Here is a 17,985-nt window from a genome sequence, read left to right as displayed (position 1 = left end):
GAACCTGGACAGATCCTGGCTAGAGATCCTGGCTAGGCTACTGATCAACTGAACGCTGCCTCTGTGTCGTTCCTTCTTCGCTGACTCCGTCCACACCTTTGGGGACCCCTGGACCCGCTGGGGCTGGACCCCAGCAATAGACTTACATGCCAATTGTATTGTGAAAAATGGATAAGTACATTTCTTTCTTGGAAAAAAAAAAAAAAGAAACATTTAAATGCGTAGCTTTCGCAAAAACCCTTTTTGGGATGTTCAACTATTCCTCCCTCAAATATAATTGGGAAGACTTAGTTCTCCCAAGATCAAAGTCAAGGCTATCATCGGCAGGAAGCGCATTGGATTCTGCTTCTTTGCTAAGGTGATCTAGCAAAAGTATGACCTTGTTGGATTCCTGCTAAATATTGTTTTTACAACTCTGATAGAATCAATTATGGCCCATTCATTTACTCATTTGGTAATATTTACTGAGCCTCTACTATGTGTCAGGCAATGGTAATTCAACTGTGAAACAGGTAGACATGGTCCCGCTTCTTGGGGACTTAGAGTCTAGTGAAGGATACTGGTGGGGGTTTAAATACAATGTGGTAAATGCAAAGATAGGGGAAGGAGGGCACTTCCATCTGATTCAGGATATGGGATGGATGATCAAAGGTAGTTTCCTACGGGAAGACTTTCTCAGCAGTCAAATTGGTAATTTTAAATTTGCTGTTATATGTACTTACTGATAGAGCAGAGGTTAATAGTTTAGGAAAATTTTACATCTCAATGAATTACCTGCATATTGGAGAACTCCTTAGATTGGGTTTCAGGAACTGTCGAGCTGTAATTAAGCCCATAATCTTCTACCCAGAGGAATTTCTCTATAGAATTTGAGCCAGAGACAAGATGAGTCAGCCACGAAGACAACTATGGTCTTAATCACCTCAGAGCAGGAAACTGTCGCCTATGTTATAGCTTTTACACTGACTTAGCGTTTGAGTCTCCTAATGCCCCTTCAAGATAAGCAGGACTCATATGATGGTCCCCTAACACAGTCTCTGGTAACCACAGGGTGCTGGACACACAATTGGGGCTCAGTAAACATTTGGCAAGGAAGGGGCTCCTCATTTTATAAATGAATAGATGGAGGCTTGGATAAGTGAAAAGACTTGCTCAAGACCATACAGTAAATAGTGGCAGGGATGAAGTGATTCGGTTTTCTAAGTCCCAATCTCTTATACCAAACCACTTCCCAGGAGTGTAGGATGCCAGGGCAAGGTGTGACCAGGTGAGGCAGCAAAGACAGGCGCTCAGTGTCCTGGAGGCCGGTTATGGTCACAGAAGTGGGATTCAGACTCTTTAAGTCTTGCTATCCCCTGGGATTGCAAATCAGTGCCTTCTGTTCTCACTAATGTCTCTGGGGACAAAATAATTACATGTTTAGCCTATGCTGTGTTACTTGGCCGATCCAGAGGCCACAAAGGCAATGAAGACACTTTCCCAGGGCAAGCTATAGAAGGATGGTTTCAGGCAAGCTAGACAGACCCCTGTCTTTCCTGACACACAGCTCAACTGTCAAGAACATGGCATAAATTCCAGGGGTCTGCAGTGTCCAAGTCACTGAGGGATCTGAGAACAGAGGGGAAACAGTGTGGTGTAGTACAAACAAGATAGATATTGGGGGTCAGGCACAACTGATTCCAATCCAGCTCTATCAGCCCTAAACTTGCCCAAGTTACTCAATCAAGTCTCAGTTATCCTATCTGTAAAATGGGGGATTTACATAGTGAGCATTTCATACATGTTAGTTATTCATTCATTTTATGGACAAAGGAACCTAAGACTGAGAAAGGCTAAATAACTTTCCTAAGGTGAAGTCAATGGCAGAGCCTGCCCTTGAACCCTCGTTCTTTCACTCCACAGTCAATGCGCTGAAACCACCATATTATATCACCTTCATAGCACCTGCCTCTCGAGGCGTGAGCATGAGGTCAAGTGCTTTGCACTGTGCAAGCGTGTAGGTTTCAGTAACTGGCAGTGATTATTGTTAGAGATGGAAGCTCAACAGAGCCGAAATGCTGTTTGGTGGTTGAATCACCCATGGACCCCCATTGTGACAGGGACCCCAGTTTACAGGTAAATCTTTCAGCTCCATTTATACATACATACAGCAGTGTCGACTCCGAGTGTGAGAGATGATGATGGTGGTGATGATGGTTAGTGACTAGAAAAGAAACATGACTTCACTAATAAAAACTTCAAATAGAAGACGGCTCAGGGCAATGGAGCAGTGAGAATGGCTCTCCCGCCGAACACACCTTTCTTGTCAGTTTTCAGACATATGATCATCCTCTAGGATTCCTGATCTTGCCTGGAAAGAAATAGCTGAGAACGTTCAAGCTCTGTAGCCCAAGTGTCGAGGAGGGCGTTGCTTATCGTAAGGCAGAGATAAAAATAAAACGACCCTCTCAAGGCAGTGGTGACTACCCACAGTTTACTAGGGAGTCAGTAAAAACCTCATTTTTCATACTAGCATTCAAGCGCTGACCTTTAAAATCACCACATCTGGGGAGAATGTGTGATTTGATGCAGAACATTTTAGGGCATGCCAAAAAATGAATGGCCAGGAATGCACTCATCAGTTTTCTTCTCCTTCAAGGAGCTCAGAATTGCTTAGGTCATAAAAGTCAGTTCTTGGGCACTTCTGAATCTATAGCATTTGCTTAAGTAGGTCTTCTGTGCAAAGTAGATTAAGCACATATATAAAAATGGAATGCTAATCCATGCACCTGGTATGAAATTATGGGCGTGTGCGCGCGTGTGTCCTCAGAGGGAAGTTTAGCCATTTCAAGGTGCTTAATTATATAACTTCAGCAAAGGGTCGTTTGAAAGAAGATGGGATTGTTTTAAAAGAAGAGACACACTATGTGAATTGTTTTGTGATGGAGATGTCGCATTGAGGTTCGTGTACTACATCTAGGGTCCAAGGAATAATACTGATGAATAGAAAACCAGCTTTTGATTTGTGAAACTCAAAGTACCTGCAGGTCCAGAAGGTATTAGCAAGAAGCCTATTTGTATTCATAATACCCTTTTTAAAGAGCCACAGAATTATGTGGAAGACAGAATTGGAAGGATGGTCATCGCACAAATTCATCTCCAGGTGAAATAGCGTTTGTCTGATCTTTTGTGTCATCATCTGCTCAATGAAGGTCTGGGCAGTGATGCTGACAGAAATTCCTTGTGGCTGCTAATTCTGAGCAGCCTGGGCCGTGAGGCACTTCAGGGCCTGGATCTATCACAGTCAGACTTCGCTATACCTTGACCGAGCCGTGAGCATTTTCCCTGGTTAGTCTCCAGCTGGCTCCCATGTTCAGAAACAGCAAACTGAAAATCCCCGCCCCTTCCCTCCGCCGCGCCCCCCCCCCCCCCCCCCCGCCCCGTGTTCTGATGAGGATCCAGATGTCAGAATCAGTGGGTTTTCAGAGTCGCAGCTTGTAGTAATGAAGGAGGCTAGAAGCCACTTAACCACAGACGGCTGAGCTTCCACAGGAGATACCTGCCAATCAACCTCCTGGTTCCTGACAGCCCTAGAGGAGGCCGGCTCCTGCCTTCTTCCTGCATGGAGGGTATTGGCTGTTATTGAGGTGGCCAATGAGAGAGAGGTCAAGGCACAGATGTATTTCTGAAGCCCTAAGTGAAAACTGATTTGATGGGTACAGTAGAAAGGTTTTCATCTTTTCAGAGCCTGTAATATTAGAAAATTTGCTGATGGTAATAACTACGGGCCTGGAATATCAGCACTGACCCTGTTGTCTTGGGCCCCTGGGAAACTCTTCTTGTTTAACCATTTCCCCCCTTCCTTCAATATTTGCAGAGTATCTGCCACATGTCAGGCAGGGTGCTATCAACCAGACATTAAACAATAACAAAAAAAACCAAGTCTAACACTGTCCCTGACCTCAGGGAGTTCAGAGTCTGGTGGGGAGAGAGGCAAGAAGACAGGCGATTTCAGTTTGGATCCACAGGCTACACCAAAGGTGAGAGGAGGACCACCTACCCTGGTGCACAGGCAGGGATTGGGCAAAGGTGACGGTCAGTGACAAGAGCACTCCAGGCAGAAGGAAGCTGTGTGCAAAGGCCTAGGTGGGAAGCTGAAGAGAGCGCCGTCAGCTGCACAGTTGCAAATAGTCTGTGAGTGGTGGGCAGTAGGGAGGAAGAGGCTGAGAGATAGGTCTGGAGGAGGGAGGGGCTAGGTCCTGGTATTATAGGCAGTGGGAAGGGCACCAGGTGTCTGACCAGTGGGGTCAGACCAAACCTGGGTTCAGCAACATTGGTACTTGGGTTCTGGCTGGGAAAGAATTCAGAGCAAGGCCCAAACTGTAAGAGAACATTTATTGGGTAAATTATGCAGGTAGAAAAAGTAATTCCTAGAAGAAATGGGCTTAGGACACAAGTTATAGAGGTAAAGGAAGGGCCCTTGGAGCTTGGGAGGAGGAAGCTGAAGGTAACGTGTGGGTGGGGGTGGGGCGGGGGGAGGGAGAGCACACTGGGTCCTCTGTCCTAAGGATTTTAAGGACAGAGATTTTAGGGGAGGTCCTAGGAAAGTTCCTAACAGAATATTCAGCAGTTTTCCAGGTGTATCTTTTCAGGGTTGTGGTCTCCACTGATTGATTGTCCTGCACCAGGGCAGAGGGTCATTATTCAATGCATGCATCAGTTCTGACCTCAGCAGTGGCTGGTTTTGTTGCTTATCTGGGCCTGGAGCTGAAATACAATTGAGGCATAGATGTTATTTCTAGGGAGGAAAGGTCAAGGGGTCCAAACCTCATGGAGTGATATGCTAGGGGCGGAAAAGTCACCCTGGGGGGCAAGTCTTCTCACCCTACAATTGATTGTCCATTGCTAGGCCCCTGGGACTTTCCATGCTGGCGACCTTCTGTACCTGGCCCATCTTCCTTGCTCTGCTCATGTCTATCTAACTGCCTACAACAATGGAGGGTCTTTTCTGCCATATGAAGAAGCTTGGACCTTTACTCTAGGGACTTGGGGACAGTGAAGTTTTGTGATTGGCATTGTGACCTGCGTTGAGCCCTGGGGATGAAGTGTCTTGCAGTGGGTCTTGTCAGGGTTTTAGAGGTAGACCAACTGCTGGGTGTCACTGATGGTAAGTGTTTGTTACTCCTGTTAGTCCATGAGTGGGAGGAAGAGAATGAGGGATATTCCTTTTTTTTCCTTTTAGATAAAAAAAATACCATAAAAACTAGTAAATGTTAAATGATAATAAGTCAGGTGGTCTCCTTTGAAATTGAAAATGCTCTCAGATAAGCTGAAGAAGGGGCAATAAAACTGAAATGGCCGGAGGGCATTTAAACAAAATCCATTTGTTCTTGAAAGCAACCTGAAAGATATAGGAAAGAGTATTAAGAACCACAGAGAAACCCCGACTAACACAGTACTGCTGGAAATTGCCTATGTCGATGTATTCTTCAATAAAAGTTGTTTTCTGCTGACGCTTTTTTTTTCTCCTATGGACGATCCTCTTATATTTGATGATCAATTTTCCACAAGGTTTGCCATAATGTTTCCTCAGAGCTTAGGTTTTTACATTTTAATTCACTTGATGGCTGTTCTTAACCTAAGACAATAGATGCTGTTTGCACAATTCAGGTCATTGTTTTCTAGCTGACAAGACAAGTTGCTCAAATCCCAGCCCTCTTCTTTTTCTCTACTTGTTTCTGTCTGTCTTGCTTTGAGGAGAATCACTGTCCAGAGAGGCAGTCTGGGCCAGTTCAAGTGGAGCTTGATGGGATAACCCATCATTTGACTTACCTCTACCTCCCCATGACGCACACTTAGGGCTCTCTTACATCACCTCCTCCCCCAACCCCTTCACCTTATTATTTCCAGTCACTTTCCCTCTTTCCAAAGCCCTCCCAACATTCCATTTATCTGTCAAAGTCCAACACAAGCTTCATCATCTTTGTGTTCTGAGACTGATAAGCACACTGTGATTTCAAGACAGAGAAGTTTGTGGTGGAGTAAAAAGAGCAGCGTTTAATTATTAGTGTTATATTATAAGACTCTGGTCTTCCCACCCATCATGGCAGGTTTTCCCGAGCATAGAACCATATCTTTTGGTACTTTTGTAATCTTAACTAGAGCTGAGCACAGAATTTAATAAATGTAAATTTAAAATATATTTTGAATATGTTGTGAGTTGGCAAGAGCTATGGTGATTTTTATTTAGAGGCTCATGGTAAAATACGAGTCTAGATATCTAGGCGTAGCTGCAGTGGCTCAAGGCATTCAGACGGTGGGACCTGGAATCCGTGCAGTGACGGGGCCCCCATATCTGCGAACACACGAGGAGGGGCTTCCTTGTGACCAGGGGAGGCTCCGAGAATGGGGGGAGTGGTCTGTGGTGACAGAGCAGCTGCAGCCCTAGGCCTGCAGATGACTAGTGTCTTTCAGCATTTCTTACGCTCTGATTTCACACTGGACTAGCACAGGGAAAAATCATGAAGCAAACTCTCCCTTACTGCTCCCTCTCTAAGCCCATCCCAGAGAGCTTTCCCGGCCAGGAACCCTTGTTCTGCTGCAAATAACGCGTGGGGGTCGTTATTGTACCTAATGTGATCTGGCTTCATGCGTGACTCTTGGGAGTATTTGCAGTTTACATAGTTAGTGTGGTGAAGGCCGGGGGAGGGGGGCGGGTTGCATGACTCTATAGGTTATATAGTTATTGCCTGGCCTCAGGGAGTGGGGAGAAGTGGGAGGCAAAAGGACCCTTTAAGAGGGAAATTGGAACAGTAAATTTCTTTTCCATCAAGAGTTCTTTGAAGAAAAAAAAACCACACCAAAAACCTGTTCATCTCTTTACCTGGAATATGTGTCTTAGCCAAAGCGTCAGGTACCTCACACCGAACATAAGAAGGACGTTGCATTGTGGGCTTCTGTACGTCACCATGTGGGGCCAGTGGTGTTGTGTTGGTGTGTTCAGTCTCTACGGACTGTGTTCGCTCAAGCCCTCATCAGGACCGCTCATTTGGCTGGCCGGAACTGCTGCAGAGGTGCTGTGCTCCCGGCAGTGACCTGACGGTGGCAGCATTGGGCGACCTATCGCATTCCCTCAGCACCTGCTCTGTGGAAGCAGGGCCAGCAGCCTGCTCCACAGCAGGGTTTGGGTTTCCGACTGCCACTCAGACTTTCTTCTGCTTAATGACTCTGTGTATGCGAACGACTCTGCTTTCTTTCTGTGAAAGAGGTCCAGTCTGTCATTCCTGTTTTGGTTTTCGGTTAATGATTATATGTAATTATATTCAAATGAAATATTTATAAATAATTACATATAATTAGTGGTATGTAAATCTCGGAATTCATGAACTTCAGCTTTGATGAAAGGTAACCTTCAATTTGGGAGGTGCTACCCTTAGTATTATTATTTGTTTCTGTTTAAAGGACATTAGTGGCCAAGAATCTGTAATTCTCTTTTACTGGTTTTATAAGGCTCGAGGGTTTTTTGTTATTGTTGTTCATTTGTTTTTTAAATAATAGGTAGGCAAATTATTTGGTAAATCTCTAGGGGATATATTATAGATCCACATCTGGAGAATTCTCTGAGGAAAACAAATGATAGTTTCTTAACCATTTCAGAAGCAATTAGTTCTCCTTGAATTCTGAAAGGCCGTCAAGGGGTCACCCAGTTCAATGCTACACGGGCCTTGCATTTAGCACAGTGGTGGGCAAACCCTAGCTCGCGAGCCACATGCGGCTCTTTGGCCCCTTGAGTGTGGCTCTCCCACAAAATACCACGTGCGGGCGCGCACGTACAGTGCGATTGAAACTTTGTGGCCCATGCACAGAAGTCAGTTTTCGGCCTGGGCGAGTCTATTTTGAAGAAGTGGCATTAGAAGAAGTGGGGGGTGTCGGTCGGTCGGGCAACGGGAGACACAGTGCAGGCATACCCTAATTAAGTTAATAACAATGTACCTACCTATAGAGTTTAAGTTTAAAAAATTTGGCTCTCAAAAGAAATTTCAGCCCTAACCGGTTTGGCTCAGTGGATGGAGCGTCAGCCTGCGGACTGAAGGGTCCCAGGTTCGATTCCGGTCAAGGGCATGTACCTTGGTTGCGGGCACATCTCCAGTAGGGGGTGTGCAGGAGGCAGCTGATTGATGTTTCTCTCTCATCGATGTTTCTAGCTCTCTATCCTTCTCCTTGCCTCTCTGTAAAAAAAATCAGTAAAATATATTTAAAAAAGAGAAAGAAATGTCAATCGTTGTACTGTTGATATTTGGCTCTGTTGACTAATGAGTTTGCCCACCACTGATTTAACATCAGACGAAAGAAATGTGCAGTCGCCCCTCTTCCCCATTAGGACCATGACCAACCAGGGCAGCCTGCATTTTGAGGGCTTTATTGCTACTGGAAACAGACAAAGAAAATTATTCTGAGCCAATCCGTCATTGAAATGTTGCCAACAGCAAAGGTTCAGGTACATTTTACCATTTCTCTTTACCTGGTAGCCACATGTGGAGCTACAAATGGAAAACTGTCTCAGAGCAAAAGGTCTTAATTCCACGGGGAGAGCGGGCTGTGGAAGCAGCATGTAGGTTCCTTTCATGGTTGAGGACAATAGGAAACCAAAGGGAAAGGCGGGTAAAAGAAAAGAGCAGACGGAGCTGTGTTAGGTCAGGGTTTCTGGAAGGACCCCCAGAAGAGATCTGGGGCCCGAGAGTGTTCCTAGTGATGGGAAGAGAACACACTCTCTCCTCTGAGGTTACCCTGATTCTAGAAGCACAAGGACTAAAGACACACGGATAGGTGTAGCTTTGAATCTTTAGTTGAGTTGATGCAGACCTTTTAATTTCTCTTAAAATTAGATGGGATGCCAAATCCTTCTGAAGACTGTGTGCACAGTGCACCATGTTTTCTCAGGGACTCCCTCAGCCTGTTTTGGTGTAGGCCATAACCATGAACATGCATTATGCATGCGATGATGTAGCATAAGGAAAATGGAAGATGCTCTTTTTATAAAAAGTATATTTCTTTATTGATTTCAGAGAGGAAGGGAGAGGGGGAGAGAGCTAGAAACATTCATGATGAGAGAGAATCATTGATCAGCTGCCTCCTGCACATCCCCTACTGGGGATCGAGCCTACAACCCGGCATGTGTCCTTGGCTGGAATCGAACCTGGGACCCTTCAATCCGCAGGCTGATGCTCTATCCACTGACCCAAACCGGCCAGGGTGGAAGATGCTCTTAATAGGTTGACCTAAAGGCTCCTGTAACTGGCTCAATATGTGTATTCTGGAGGCTTTAGAACATGATAGCACATTTTTTATTTTATTTTACAAATACTTCTGTATGCAGTGTTAAGGTTCCAAGGATTTCACATCATGTGCAATATACATTAGAGAAGTCATCTTAAAGACACACTAAGAAGATGCTATGAGATTCTAATTTTCCTGTTTGACTTTTATTTCTCCATTTTTTGGTTGTCAGGGAAAATCATGCATTTATTAATCTTTTACCTAGAAACTTTAAAATACTGAGCTCTAGATCTCTTAAATGTCACCATGTAGACTGTCCTGGGTAAATCACTTAATCTCATTAAAGTTGAGTTTCCTTTTGATAAAATAGGAGGCTGAACTTTCAGTCTTCTTGTTATATGAGTATATATGATCGTTTCTCTTCATTGTACCCAGTATTGTGCAATCTGACACATTACATGATTTTACTTATATAGCATATTCTACCTGAAATTATCCTGTGTATTTTAACTTTTCAAAACATATTCACATCTCTTATTTTGGTTCTTCTCATGAGAGGCCTATGTGATATTGCCTTCTCCCAACCCCCTGCTGCCCCTCGCCCACGTAAGTCTATTCAAGTCACTCAACTCCCTCGTCTCTTGGCTCCTGCTTCCTTCTATCAGCGGTTCTCAACCTGTGGGTCGCGAACAATGAAAATACATCCTGCATATCAGATATTTACATTACGATTCATAACAGTAGCAAAATTACAGTTATGAAGCAGAAGCAAAAATAATTTTATGGTTGGGGGTCACCACAACATGAGAAACTGTATTAAAGGGTCACGGCATTAGGAAGGTTGAGAATCTAACTGGTCTCTTTGCTTTCACTCTTGCCCCTCTGCAATCTATTCTTTACCCAGCACCAGCATGATCATTTGAAAACTAAATTAGAGCATCTCTCTCCAGGCCTAAAACCTTTCAATGACTTCCCATTGTCCTTCGCAATACAAGTCTATTCCTGCCACAGGGCCTTTGCACTTCCTCTGCTGGGAATACTCTTTTCCCTAGACCAGGTGTGGGAAACCTTTTTCTGCCAAGGGCCATCTGGATATTTATAACATTGTTGGAGGGCCATACAAAATTATCAGCTTAAAAATTAGTCTGCTATATTTGGTTAAACACTTAATTAACTAACCCCTGAGGCCTTGGCAGGGCCAGACCAAGGGATTTTGTGGGCCTTACACGGCTTGAATGTGCTCCATTCCTGCCCTAGATCTTTGCACAAAAGGCTGTTTTCCAAGCAGGTTTCAGTTTAAATATTTCTCCCTCAGGGAGGCCTCCCCTGACCTCTCCACCTAAAATAGCCATGTCTTTTGCTTAATATCTGACACATTACATGGTTTTATTTATATAGCATATTCTACCTGAAATTACCCTGCGTATTGATTTTTGTGGTTGTTATTGTTGCCTGTCTCATCTCAGCATAGCATATATGCTTTATGGCAGAGGTCCTCAAACTTTTTAAACAGGGGGCCAGTTCACTGTCCCTGAGACATTCCACACATGCGCACTGTGGGCCCGGGACGAGTCGGCTGCTAAGCAGGACAGGCAGCGGCGGCAAAAACACCCTGCAGGCCGGATAAATGTTTTCAGCAGACCACATGTGGTCCGTGGGCCTTAGTTTAGGACCCCTGCTTTATGGGGAGGGGGACTTTGTTGCTTTGTTCATTGCATATCCTTAACAGCTAAAGCAGAGTCTGGCATGTAGGTACTCAAGGAGTGTTTATAGAATAAATGAATGAATGAATGGATGCCCTGGGCAGAAAAACTATATGCTAGAGAGGTTGTGGTCACATAACTAATTAAAAGCAGGGCTCACACTTGAATGCAGGCCTCATTATGTTTCTTTCCTTCAGGTTATACCGCCACACAACAAGCCTAATTAACTTAGAGATAATTCACCAAATATTTATGGAGCTCTTACTGTGTTTTAGACACTATTCCATATTAATGGTTCTCAACCAAGAGTGATGTTGCTCCTGTGGGAACATATTTCAATGTCTAGTGACATTTGTGGTGGTTATAACTGGGGTGGGGGTGCTACTGGCATCTAGTGAGTAGAGGCCCGTAAACATTCCATCATATGCAGGACACCCACCCACCCATCCATCCAATAGAGAATTATTCAGCCTAACCTGTCAGTAGTGCTGAGCTGGGGAAACCCTGTTCTCGGTGAACAGACAGATCCCTGTTCTCATGGAGTTTATAATCTAGGGTGGGGAGACAGATGACAAATGGTACAGACCAAACATAAATAAAGTGAAGACCATGTCAGAACAGTGGTGTGATGGGAAAGAAAGAAAAGTCAGAACACAGGAGGGTGATGGGGGTAGGAAGGGCTATCATCTTAGCTTTCTTGGGAAGTGAACCAGGAAAAGAAAATGTGCTTCTAGAGGTTCAGCTCCATGACCTGGATTGACCGGTCATTTGGGTCCAGCCCAGAGCTGCCGGGCATTAGCCCATGCAACTTCAGATCATCCTCACACTGAAGAAACAGAAAACCTTCCTGAACCAAGGGGCACTTTAACCTCCAAATAAAAATAGAGCAACTGGCATGGGCTAGAAATATTATTTTCTGCCCCTTTCAGGAGTGTTGAAATTCTCTTTCTCAGCACCTTCAGCACCCTGTCATCACTAATGGAGGATGGTGTTAATTTGATGCAAGTTTTATTGCTCATTGTCAGCTTCTCACTTTTTTCTCAAAGCAAAAATAGTGTGGTTTCAGCTTCTCTCAAGAGCATTGTGAGTTTTTGGTTGTACAGAGGTTCCTGTCTGTCTAGGTTAATTTCCTCAACTCAACAGAAACAATTGTAGATTTTAATATCTTGGGAAAGCTGTAGTAGTTGGTGCTGATATACTGCAGGTCAATGAAATGGTTCTTACTATATATATTTAAATATATATATGTGTATATACACTTAAGTTATCACTAAAAAACATACTAAAATTGTGGTTTTGGTAATTTGGTTGGCATGTACTTGCTTTATTGGTCTCTCTCTTGTTTCTTTACCAATCATTGGCATCCTGAAGGTACTCAACAAATGTTTGTTGAATTAATAAACTGCAAACATCAGTTTGGGATCACTAGATTCTATATTATGTTTTCACATATGCATGAACTTATTAGTATCACTAAAACACAACCTAGTAAACATAATAGCATATTCTTACAACATTATCATGATAACATATTCATTTATTTTGTAAATCTTTTTTTTTACTTTTAAAATTATTGCATGGGATCTGATTTGACTCACAGGGTTTCTGAATCTAGCAAGCATAAGACTTCTAGTGGTTAATACCTTTTCTGTATACCTCTAACCTAGGAAAGGATTATTAAACAAGAAAGTAGATTTCAATAAATATTTTTGATTGTAAATTGACATGGTTGAAGAAATTATGCACTGTGCACCATTTTATTCTAAGAAAGAACTTGTTGACCAGTTTACTGGATGTGTGTTGATTTTTTTTTTTTTTTTTTTAGTGCTATTTCTTTACAATTGAGTTTGGCCTTTGCAAGCAAGAAGGGCAACTGCGGGCATATGGAGCAGGACTGCTTTCTTCCATTGGAGAATTAAAGGTATGAAGCTGTGAACGAAAGTATCCTTCCCAAGCAAACTGGTTCAAGGTCATGGAAAATATTGATTTGTTTGTCTGTGCATTTCTACTTGCAGATACTCCATAAATATTTAACACAGAGGAGTTGGCACCTCAACGTGGGTGCTAACCTAACTTTTTGCACTTCTGAAAATGGGTCATGCCTTTCTGGGTTTGTGGTGTGACTCAAATGGATGAGCAGCTATGTGCACAATCAACAGGAATGACAAATGTATGCTAAAACGTTGGCTAACAAATGACTGCCCTAAATTTAGTGCTGCAAAGTGGGCAATGAGCTAGCAGTGCTTCCACTGATGGAAATTTGCTTGTTAGGGTGCCTTGGCTACTCTCACTTCTGTCACCCCCATGGCTCCACCAGACTCCTTGGCATTTATTCCCAAAGGGGAATTTGACGTTATTTTAACTTCTTCAAAGTTAATGTGTATTAAAACATATGTGGAACATATATAATTTAGAAAAAGACTAAATAAACATATGGTTATTTTACTGAGTAGTATCTAAAATGTATAATGCTGCCTAAGGAATGCTACTTTTTTTTGGCCTTAAAATACAGTAAATTATCATTTATTCAGAAATGTTGGGGCCTGGGGCATCTGATAATTTAAATATTCTGGTTCCTTCAGAATTACTATCTATACCATTGGGGATGAGTAAGTTTTGATGAATTTAGAATGAGATGTGCAATATAATCTGGAAATGGTACTGAAAATAATCTTTCTTTGATTATTCAGACTAAAATCAGGATTATGGACTATCTTAGGGTTTTGATTTTGAGTATTGATTATCCTTATATAATTAGGAAATATATGATAATTGGAAGTGTTTGGTTGTCTCTGTTCTTGAAAGATGCAATTTAACTATAATTTTATCAAGCCCTCTCAGTTTATGACCCCATTCCTTCATCCTTCAAACGTTTGGTTGAGCACCCACTGTGTACCCTGTACGGTGCCAGTCACTGGAAGGTACAAACACAAATAATGAGGAAGAATAAGAATAAGAAGAAAATGACAACTACCTCAATGGACACTTAAATAGACCTTAGTGTTTTAGATACTTTAGCCATACAAACCCATTTAATTCTCATAACAACATAATGAGGTAAGCATTACAGATGAGAGAACTGAGGTATAAAGATGTTAAGGAACTTGCCCAAGGTCACACAGCTAATACATGTTGGAGCTGGACGCAACCACGTCCAGGCAGTCTGGGCTCCAGACTCTGAACCCTTAACCATGAGGCTACACTGCCTGGGACCCCTGTTATTAAGGAGTTTACATTCTAGTGCAAGAGATACCCAATCAGATAATACAGACAGTGTGGCCAATGGGCCTGCACAGAGGGGGCCATGCCTGGGAAGGCTTCCTGAGAAGGGCCCAGCCGCCCAAGCTGATTCCTGAGGAACGGAAAGGGTGAATACGAGGAGGATGAGATACCACAGATCAGCCATCGGACAGTAGAGTGTGTGCTCTCGCCAAGCCTGCCCCATTTAGGGAGCGGCCTGAGGCTTGGCATGGCTGGAATTGAGGGTAATATTTAGCATAACAAAAGCCTGATGTAATGTGGTGAAATATTTTTTTACTAAATTCTCAACAAAAATAGTCCATTTGGGGTTGATCTCAGCGCAGCGGCCGGAGCCCACAGCAATAGTATGATGTCATATACCTGAAACACTTAGGCCTTCTACAGCGTGCTTTTTTGATTTCCCCGAAAAAAGATGAGCCAGAAAACCACGTAGCTCTTGAGCTACATCTATTTACATTCTCCTCAGAGGGTTTATAAATCACGCCAGAAACAAAAGAAACAAATCTCTCTTATTGCCTCAACTTTCGACAGGGTCCTCTGATCTGGTTAATGAGGCATGCGTAGGCAGCATTGGAGTGAATCTGTTGTTTTTGTTACTATTGGTGTGGATGGAACCGTCTGGAAATGGAAATCAGCCAGAAACATGTACACTGACGAAGGGCATTGTCAGCCATGAATCTTCCTGTTCTGGTCCATCACCTCTGGTCATTAGCATTCTTCCATTCTCAAATTTCAACACTCCAACATCCCTATGATTGCTACTTTGGACCATTTTTACAATTCAGGCATTCTTTCTACAAGAAAAATCCTCTGATAGTGCACAGAGAATACATAACGTGATGCAGATGCTCTCGTAGCAGCCCTCCCTCACCCCATCCCTGCCCACTCTGCACCGTGCACAACCCTCCCACACACTTCTCAACACTTCAGTCTAACTTTTACTTAGATGATCCATCCTAGCCCTTGATCTAAGTAGGGGTAACTTTATTAATAGCATTATAATAATTCCAATGTAAACACGCTTACAGTTTTGGATCTAGTTACCTTATGTGGTAAAATATTTTTGTGATCCAACTGCAGCCCAATGTAGGTCCTAAGTTGTTGGAAGTTTTGGTGTAATCTTTATAACTTTTACATAAACATATACAACTCACCTTCTCTGCTTGAATAGACACGTTTTAAACTTTGTGCTTTAAGAGGCTAGATTTTCCTGGGCATAGGTGTTGCACTTCAGAATTGAGCAAGTATTTCCAAGTGGTATATCTATGGTTTGGAGGATAACTTTCATTATTCTGTCTTATTTTTTTGATAACAACATTGCCTTTTTTTTCTTTTACAATTTTGATAATGCTTATTTTTATCTTTAAAGACAGAAACAAAAATATGAAAAAGCTTGTAAAAGTTAACATTAATCTGATAGCCATAAAGGCTGTTTTTTTTTTTTTTTTAAATTTCAGCAATGGTTCATCTTCTTTTGTTCTAGTTATCTGTTTTGCCATGAGCTTTCAGAAAGTCTAAAAGTTTGTTTATCAGAGAAAGATAAGTACCGTATGACTTCACTCTCATGTGGAATTTAATGAACTACCAGGCAAAATAGAAACAGACTCATAGACAGAGAGCAAGTGGGCAGCTCTGGTGGGGTGAGGTGTTAGTGGGGTAGAGGGATTAAGCAAAAATGTAAAAAAACGAGAGGGAGAAACCAAGATGGTGGCATAGGTTAACGCCGGAGATTGCTGCCTCGAACAACCACTTCAAAAAATAACTAAAAGATGGAACGGACATCATCCAGAACCACAGGAAGGCTGGCTCAGTGGAAATTCTACAACTAGGAGGAAAGAGAATATCGTGCCCAGGCTCAGAGGAGGCGCAGTGCTGAAGTGAAATTCTCAGGTGCGGAGTGCACGCGGAGCGGGCTGGAGGCGGAGGGTGCGGTTGTTGTTTTCAATCGGGAGGGAGTTTCAGACTCTGAGCTCCAGATCCAGGTGAGTCTCTAGGGACCCAGACTCAAACGGGAGAAGTGGGACTGTCTGGCTTCGGTCGGAACTCGAACGCAGCTTTCTCTCCGAGGTTTGCAGCGGTTGCTGGGATTCTGTGAGGCAGAGCCCCTAGGGACGGAACTGAGAGCAGCCATAACTGCTCGCTCCGACCCACCCTGTAGATCCCCGGGGACCTGCCCCGCCCAAGCCCTGCACAGAGCCATTTGCCGGATAGCCTCAGGCAAACGCTAGATTAGCACCGCCCTAGAGATCCAGCACAGAAGCTCTCCCACTGCAGACACAGTGGACTCTCATAGCCAGTTAGCCTGGAGGTCAAATCATCCCCGGTATTGCCGACAACAATCAAGGCTTAATTACAACAAGACTGCGCACAAAGACCACTAGGGGGTGCACCAAGAAAAGGTAAAAAAATGCGGAGACAAAGAAATAGGACAAAACTGTCAATGGAGGATATTGAGTTCAGAACAACACTTTTAAGGTCTCTTAAGAACTGTCTAGAAGCCGCCGATAAATGTAGTGAGATCCTCAAGAAATCTAATGAGACCCTCGATGTTATGATAAAGAACCAACTAGAAATTAAACATACACGGACTGAAATAACGAATACTATACAGACTCCCAACAGCGGACCAGAGGAGCGCAAGAATCAAGGCAAAGATTTGAAATGCTCAGAAGCAAAAAACACCCAACCAGAAAAGCAAAAATGAAAAATGAATCCGAAAATACGAAGATAGTGTAAGGAGCCTCTGGGACAGCTTCAAGCGTACCAACATCAGAATTATAGGGGTTCCAGAAGATGAGAGAGAGCAAGATATTGAAAACCTATTTGAAGAAATAATGACAGAAAACTTCCCCCACCTGGTGAAAGAAATAGACTTACAGGTCCAGGAAGCGCAGAGAACCCCAAACAAAAGGAATCCAAAGAGGACCACACCAAGACACATCATAATTAAAATGCCAAGAGCAAAAGACAAAGAGAGAATCTTAAAAGCAGCAAGAGAAAGAAAATCAGTTACCTACAAGGGAATACTCATACAACTGTCAGCTGATTTCTCAACAGAAACTTTGCAGGCCAGAAGGGAATGGCAAGAAATATTCAAAGTGATGAATACCAAGAACCTACAACCAAGATGACTTTATCCAGCAAAGCTATCATTCAGAACTGAAGGTCAGATAAAGAGCTTCACAGGTAAGGAAAAGCTAAAGGAGTTCATCACCACCAAACCAGTATTATATGAAATGCTGAAAGGTATCCTTTAAGAAGAGGAAGAAGAAGAAAAAGGTAAAGATACAAATTATGAACAACAAACATGCATCTATCAACAAGTGAATCTAAGAATCAAGTGAATAAATAATCTGGTGATCATAATAGAATCAGGGACATAGAAAGGGAAAGGACTGACTATTCTTGGCGGGGAAAGGGGTGTGGGAGATGCGGGAAGAGACTGGACAAAAATCGTGCACCTATGGATGAGGACAGTGGGTGGGGAGTGAGGGCGGAAGGTGGGGCGGGAACCGGGAGGAGGGGAGTTATGGGGGGAAAAAAGAGGAACAAATGTAATAATCTGAACAATAAAGATTTAATTAAAAAAAAAGTAAAAAAATGAGAGAGAACTTATGGACATGAACAACAGTGTGGTGATTGTGGGGGATGGGGAGGAGGTTGGGTGGAGGTGGAAGAGGCATAGAGGGGATAAAAGGTGATGCAAAAAAAAGTGTGTTTAAGTAGGGCCTTTTCTTACCATCATCACTTTGGAGAGCAGTTAATG

At 43.1% G+C, this 17,985-nt stretch overlaps 1 protein-coding gene across 1 annotated transcript in view; it reads left to right on the top strand.

The window, feature by feature from the left end:
* The window catches only part of TPH2 (tryptophan hydroxylase 2), a gene marked incomplete at its 5' end in the record, with an annotated part of 101,242 nt that overhangs the window by 76,474 nt on the left and 6,783 nt on the right, over positions 1-17,985 (top strand). The window contains one exon of the mRNA XM_081084919.1: positions 12,784-12,879. Coding sequence (XP_080941045.1) covers positions 12,784-12,879 — 96 coding nt within the window. The remainder of the gene's footprint in view (positions 1-12,783; positions 12,880-17,985) is intronic.

This window comes from Myotis nattereri (assembly GCF_964212035.1).
Source record: "Myotis nattereri genome assembly, chromosome: 2".
In the NCBI taxonomy this organism is placed as follows: Eukaryota; Metazoa; Chordata; class Mammalia; order Chiroptera; family Vespertilionidae; genus Myotis; species Myotis nattereri.
This window is presented reverse-complemented; position numbering and strand designations above follow the sequence as displayed.